A 7341-nucleotide genomic window follows, 5' to 3' on the forward strand; every position below is an offset into this window, starting at 1 on the left:
AAGCTATCCAACTGAAACCAAATACTAGTAATATATTCTTTTGAGGAAATTACACTCAGCACTTGATTATTAAAAATAATTCTAAAAATACTTAAGCATTTTTTTTCTGTCAACACTTAATCCCATCTTTTTATTTCATCTAATACTTGATTCCACCTTTTTTCTTATCCAGCACTTGATTCCACCTTTTTATTTTATCCAACACTTAACCCAACCTTTTTATTTCATCCAACATTTAACTCTATTTTTTTATTCATCCAACATTCAACTCCATTTTTTTAAAATTTAGAATTTAGATTTTAAAATTTTAGGGTTTATAATTTTAGGGTTAGAGTTTAACATGATTAAGGGTTTAGCATGGTTTAGGGTTTAGGATTTAAGATTTAGGGTTTAGGGTTTAAGACTTAGGATATAGGGTTTGGCATGATTTAGAGTTTAGGATTTAAGGTTTAGGATATAGAGTTTAGCATGATTTAGGATTTAGAGTTTAGCATGGTTTAGGATTTAGAATTTAGGGTTTAGGGTTTAGGATTTAGCATGATTTAGGGTTTAGGGTTTAGAGAAATAAGATTTTAAGTGTTAGGTTTAATGTTTTTATTAAATCAAGTGCTAGGTGCACTTTATTTTTTTTATAAGTATTGTCCGCAAATAAAAACGAACATAAGTATTTTTGAGATTATTTTAACAAAATCAAGTATTTTTCAACTTCTTCCTATTCTTTTTATTTATGGAAGCAACTAACCATTACATATGCTGAGCTTAGCCAATTTTGTAAATGATAGCATTTGAATGGGAAGTGAACTCAGAAGGAGAGCTTGTGATGCTATTTATGAGTTGATATTGCAACTAGACATTTCCTCATACATTGGTAGGTTCGGTTTAATTCGGTCTCAAATCGGCTATAATTGACAAAATCAAAATATGTAAAATCACAAATGTGCAACAAACCACTTTCAAACCGACGTTGAACCATATTATTTGATAAATTTGGTTCAGTTTAGTTAAAAAAAGAAAGAATTAGCAAAATACCTAAAAAAGAAAAATATTAGCTTTTGTTAATACAGATTCTCCACCTTTATTTGTCTACATTTTATAATTACTTTTTTACTCTTTTATTTTATTTCTATACTCCATATTTACTCTACATCCAGTTTATTCTTTTTCTTCATATTCTTTTCGTTTTCTTTTTCTTCTTCTTTTCTTCATCTTTTTCAATTTATTTTCAAAAAAAAAAATTAACAAATCAACAAACTAATTCTCATTACAGCTCATAACATTTCAAGAAATTAATTATTGGAATTTTATCATATTTTTAAAAAAATTATTGATAGTTTTGAATCCGCTCGAATAATTCCTAATTGAATCGCTTCAAATTTCACTTGAAATTCAAATCCAACGATCAAGAAAACTGTAAATTTTTAATTTATTTGTTCTCATTAAAAAACTATTAAAAACGGTTTCAAACAGTTTCAAACACAGTTTCAAATGCAGTTTCAAACGGTTTCAAATAAACAGTTTCAAACCGTTTACAAAGGTCTAAAACAGTCTATAACAGTTTTTGAAAAACACTTTCAAACAGTCTAAAAAATAACAGTTTCAAAAAATAGTTTCGAACAGTATACAATAGTTTCAAACCGTTTACAAAGTTCTCAATCAATCTAAAACAGTTTCTAAAAAACACTTTCAAACATTCTAAAAATAACAGTTTCAAATAGTATATAACAGTTTCAAATGGTTTACAAAGGTTTCGAGCTGTATAAAGCAGTTTCAAACCGTTTACAAAGGTCCCAAATAATCTAAAAAAAAATTTAGAAAACATTTTAAATAGTCTAAAAAATAACAGTTTCAAACAGTATAAAACAGTTTTAGACCGTTTACAAAGATTTCAAACAGTATAAAACAGTTTTGAAAAAACGATTTCTAAAACTAATTAAAAAACGTTTGAAAATTAGGTCAAAAAATCATAAATGAAGAAAAATGACGATTGTTTCAAAAAAAAATTGAAAAAAATTCCAGAAAACGATACTATAATAATGTAAAACAACATAGAAAGAAAAAGAAGAAGAAGACGTTTATCATCTACTACCCATTATATTATATCTTCAATTCTTTCACAATTACAAACTTTGTTCTTTGTATTGGAGTTCATTTATATAATGTGCATGGGAAAGATAAAAGGTAGAAGAAAAAGAAAAAAAAAGTTGCAGAGAAAAACAAAAGAAAAGATGAAGAAGAAGGAGGAGGAGGAAAGATAAAAAGAAGAGAGAGAAAAAAAGAGGAGAGAGAAAAAAATTGCAGAGGAAAAAACGAAGAATAAGAAAGAGAAGGAAAAAGAAAGAAAGAGGAGAGAGAAAAAAAGGAAAAAAATGAAATATGCATGTGTTTAAAAGAAGAAGAGTAAATATACAAATATATTATTTTGCTACTTGAGAGTACAACTAAAAACAATAGAAAAATAGAGTAAAAAAATAAATTTTTGAAATTGAGGTATTAAAAACAAATAAGTTTAGAAAAGGAGTTTTTTTGTGCAAATTCCTCTTAAAAAAATTGATTATCATTTTCTTAGAATTGTTTTTCTCGTTTTAAAATTAATTTAAACATTTAAACTTATTATCTAAAAAATTCCATATATAATTACTGACATATATACATATGAAAAATAATTTCATAAGTTTACTTTTAATTAATTACCAGTCGTCATATATGTATGTATTTAAATTAGATTTTTATTTTTATATTTATATTAATAAACTTAGTTACTTATTTGGTTTTTGGTTTTTCCAATTTTTAAATTGTGTAAACTATAAACCGAACCAAAAGCAAAAATTTGCAAGAATACAAGCCAAATGAAACTATTCTTACAACTTCAGTTTGAATCAATTTGGTTTTTCGATCCTATTTCATTGTTGTACACCCCTACTAGTACGTATATATTTATGGAGCAAAGGATCAATTCAGTCCCTCAATTTGTAACTCAAAGTTAAATAACTCATTTTCAATCGTTTTGATCAATTAATAACAATTCTCTCTTTTTTGAACAATTAAAGTATAAAATTGTACAATATCAACAAATTAAGGAAAGGGGATGATTCACTTTTATTCTTAATTGATATCAAATAAAGAGTATTATCAATTGACCTAAAAAGAGAGTATTGTCTATAATTGATAGAATGGTTGAAAATGAGGTATTGATCCCGAGTCACAAATTCAAGGACCAGATTGACTCTTTTACTCTATATTTATGGGATGCATGTAATGTGTACTTAAAACTACACAGAAAAGGGGTCCAAGAACTTGTTTAAATATGACACTCAATGCTCTCTTCTACCCACTGTAACCTCTTTAATGCCCACATTATGATACCACCTGCTTTTTCCTTCAACATTGCTCGTACGCTTTCTCTTTGCATCCACATTTTAAATAAACTTCCTGCTTAAAATGTACAGTTGAATGAACCTGTAATAACATTAAATATAAGATGATCCAGCCCAATATATAATTCAATTTCCGTCTGTCATATGGTTTTATTTCTTGGTTTTCTCTAGGCTATAATCCTTGTACATCTCCAAGTGGACAATCCCTTTATTAAAGCTTAAACTACAGATTAATGCAACTTCAAATTACCATTCATGACACAGGTCCCTACTAGGGTGGACAAATATCAAATCAACCCAAATAATCAAGTAAGACCGCTAAATTCAACACTGTTCACATTCAGTTCGATACTATAATAAACAAAAAATTGGTTTTTCTGTTCAGTTTCGTTTTAGTACAAACCAAGCCCGAAAAACAACCATCAAATGAAGATTAGAAAAATAAAAACTACAATGTAAGCATTTCAGCACGAATGGCCTAATTACTTGAGGATAAATACATAACACAAAACGGTAAGTTAATGAAAGTTTCATAAACAATAATGAAACTTTGTACACACACAAAAAAAGTATACACATTGTACAGAAAAGATATACTTTTTCAATAAATAATTGAATAATGTACTTCAAATGCCAAAACTTTCCAATACCTGGCAGTCGAGTACATCAATCAACTCAGGTCGCCAGTAAGAAAAACTAAGAATCCATCCAATTGAGCTGTCTTTATGCAAGTATCAGGAGTCAAGTACTACACTTTACAAACTTCTTCAGAGTAACTAATTAACTTCACAAATGAATAATCATTCAGCAAAAGCAGCTCGGCACTGCAATTGCCACTGCATGCAATCTTCAAAATCAAAGCTACTCGCACAATCCAGTAAAGCATTTTGCTGATGTTCGTATCGACATATGTAATTCAACCCGACAAGTAGCTCACAGATAGCTCCCTCTGTTTTTACCCTGTCGGCGAAATATAACGTCTGAAGCAAAAGCACATTTGTTCGTTTGACAATTTGATGCTGCTCGAAGTTACGCTCACTTTGCCACCTGATCATGTTGTGTGCTAGAGGCGCCAGCCAACTTAAAATCCCGTCAAGTGTGTCTTTCCAATCATGGGCAAGAGGAGCATCGTAGATAGCCAGATTCTTGACATAAGACTTGAGATTAATCCTTAATGACATTCTTAAGCTTGTCGGTAACATTTGATACAAATCATCCCTGGCTTCGTCGCCGACTAAATGAGGATAGCGAAGCAGCTTCTCTAAAATAATGATGACATTTGCATAACGCAAGGCGAGAGCAGATCCTCCTATAGTAGAAGGCGGAGCACGCACTGTCAACCTACTTTTACAGTTGAAATACGCATTTATGACATTAAACCTAGGTTGCCTCTGATCTCCACCACACGAAAAACCACTTGTGGTTCGATTAGAAAACCCTGTAATACTTGGGCGTTCTCTCTTCATTCCGCCATTTGCAGTACTACAGCAACCAGAAATTTGGCTACTCCGGTCATCATTATCGATAACAATATCATCTTCATCGTTCTCCAGTTTAGAAGCTGAACTACTTAAACTAAGGCAATCCATGAAAAGCCTCCCGGGACTAGTGACACATGGGAAAACAACTTCTTCAGTCCGAAACACAGCTTCTTCGCCTCTGCGTGAATAGACTTTGGGCTTGATACTCATCTCCTTTCTCAATTGAAACCCATGACTGCTTGTTCGACTAGTATCCCGTTTAAGTAAACCTGAACCAATGATCTGACTTGAAAACTCGGATTCATCTTTGGAAGACGAGGAAGAACTGCTTCCTCCAGTATCCTCAATGCTCTCCTTCTTCAATAGAGATTCTCCAAATACGGAACAAATCTTAGCGTAAAGAGTACACACGGTCCTAGCCAGCAATTCAACAACTTTATCATAAGTCTGATTCCAAAGCGAAATCTCCTTAAGATGGCGCACGTCCTGCTTCTGCCAAACAAGTTTCTGCTCGAAGGCTCTACGACTCTCCTCGTGCTGAAACTTCTTAGTAGCCTGCTCTAATTCATTTAACACCTCCATCTCAGCATACAAATTGGAAGTCGCATTCACATACCTCTCCATTTTCCTAACCATCCCTTCCATATCCTTAACTAAGAACCCTAATTGCTTAACATCGATGACCCCACTCACTATATCCCCATAAACATGCTCAAAGCCTTGCAAAGCAGGCTCCGCACACTTTTTCCCCAATCTAGAAACAATGGTGGCAACCCTATTCAAGTCATCAAGCTTCTCAGCTAAAGCAAGCTGAAGAAGGTAGGTTTCATCGGTGGAGACCAAATTGTTAACCCCCTGGGATTTGAAGATGTCGAGTTTGAGCCTAGAAACCTCGGAGTGAGTAAGGGATTTATAAAGATGAACAGTTTTAGACATAACATTAGCAACTTCAAACGAAAGAATTCCAATGGTGTTTAGGTTCTTGTGTTTGTGCTTGTGCTTGTGCTTGTGGGGTTCAACAAGTAATGCTTGCTTTAAATTACTACTTACCTGGTTGCCCATCTTCAGAATCCAAGCTTCAGCCACCATTTCAAGATCTGAAATTTTCAGCTGCTTCTTAAAAGATATCTATTCTACTTGGAGTAGAAACTCATTTACATACAAACTAAAGAGAAGGGTGCGCATGAAGAGAAGAGATGATTAGAGCAATTGAGAGTGTTTCTTGAAGTGCTGTTTTATGGAAGATTGTGTTTGCGTATCAAAGTGTTTGAAAGTGGTCTCTCACACATTTTGAATGCACTGCCTCTTTTCTCATCATTTCTTTTTCATTTTTTTGGATCAAACTGCTCCCGTCGCCTAATCAATATTCTTTTAAATATATATACACAGTTGTTGGTTCGGTTCGGTTTGAAATCAGTAAAAACCGACCAATTGAAATTTGGAAATTTTTTAAACCCAATTACAAGTATAGATTAACACTTACTGAACTCAAAAATTTGGTTCACTCCGGCTCCGTTAAAAACCCAACAAAATTACTATATTTTTATTTCTTATTTAAAAATTAACCTCAATTTTTGAACCAATTAATTATATTTTCCAATTTAATTTTACGGTTTAAGTTTAATTAATCCATTTGACCGGTTTTCAAACCCCCCCCCCCCCCCCCCAAATGGAGCAGAAACTTCATTATTATGAGAGGTAGGAAGTAATGAGTGGTTGCGTTTGACTTGGGAGTACATTTTGGGTCAAAATAAGAGAAACTACCGTAACTAAACCACTATTAGCCAAAAAAAATTGACTTGCAACCCAATCTATCAAAAATTATGTCCACCAAACTATTCATTTATATGAAAGAATTAAGACATTTTAATTTTAATTTCTATTAAAATTTTATCAATGGAGTATTTAGATGAAGAATAATTTTATTGTTAATGTTATATGGATTATTTATTCGCTATAAATTAATACACCACCTCATTCAGCTTTTAAAATATTTAAAATCAAAATAACTGAACACATAATATAAACATTAATATAAATAAAAGAAAAATGGGTTGTATGTAATAGGAGGAATATAAGTTGATTATAATTTTTTTAGATTACTTCTTATGGAGAGTTAAACACTTTATGAGTTTTTTAATAACATATTTACTAGAGATGTTTACTATTTGGTAATTTTCCACCACTTTTATACTCTTTACTGGATGACTCAATACTTTTCACCTGTAAATATACGCTTTAATACTGAATCACATAAATCTCTTATGTTATTTATTTATTTTGCTACAATATTGTTTGTTGATCAAATCCATAACAAAATACCTATCAAATGATTTTAATTCCGCTGCGCATATACCAATCCGGTCATTAATCGATCACAACATTTATTATCAAAAATTGAACAATCGGTATCAATGTTAGAACATAATACGGCATAAAAAAGTATCAATGATATAATTTAATCCATTAAAAAATCTTACACATTA

General features: G+C 31.4%; 1 protein-coding gene across 2 annotated transcripts; it reads right to left on the minus strand.

The window, feature by feature from the left end:
- Nucleotides 1-3064: 3064 nt before the first annotated feature.
- LOC126669516 (protein PSK SIMULATOR 1) lies at nt 3065-6225 on the minus strand. Of its 2 annotated transcripts, none has more exons than XM_050363005.2 (2): nt 4025-6225; nt 3065-3429 (listed from the first exon to the last, which is right to left on the minus strand). In XM_050363005.2, exon 1 carries the CDS (start codon nt 5942-5944, stop codon nt 4175-4177), a length of 1770 nt encoding a protein of 589 aa, XP_050218962.1. In that variant the 5' UTR covers nt 5945-6225; the 3' UTR covers nt 3065-3429; nt 4025-4174. The 2 variants fall into 2 exon arrangements, with proteins under 2 accessions (XP_050218962.1, XP_050218961.1); XM_050363004.2 differs by having other exon boundaries at nt 3065-3456.
- Between the last annotated feature and the right edge of the window lie 1116 nt (nt 6226-7341).

This window comes from Mercurialis annua, linkage group LG2, assembly GCF_937616625.2.
Source record: "Mercurialis annua linkage group LG2, ddMerAnnu1.2, whole genome shotgun sequence".
NCBI lineage: Eukaryota > Viridiplantae > Streptophyta > Magnoliopsida > Malpighiales > Euphorbiaceae > Mercurialis > Mercurialis annua.

Coding starts and splice junctions, on each gene's coding strand:
- LOC126669516 (XM_050363005.2), bottom strand. CDS start 5,944: ATGGTGGCTGAAGCTTGGATTCTGAAGATGGGCAACCAGGTAAGTAGT.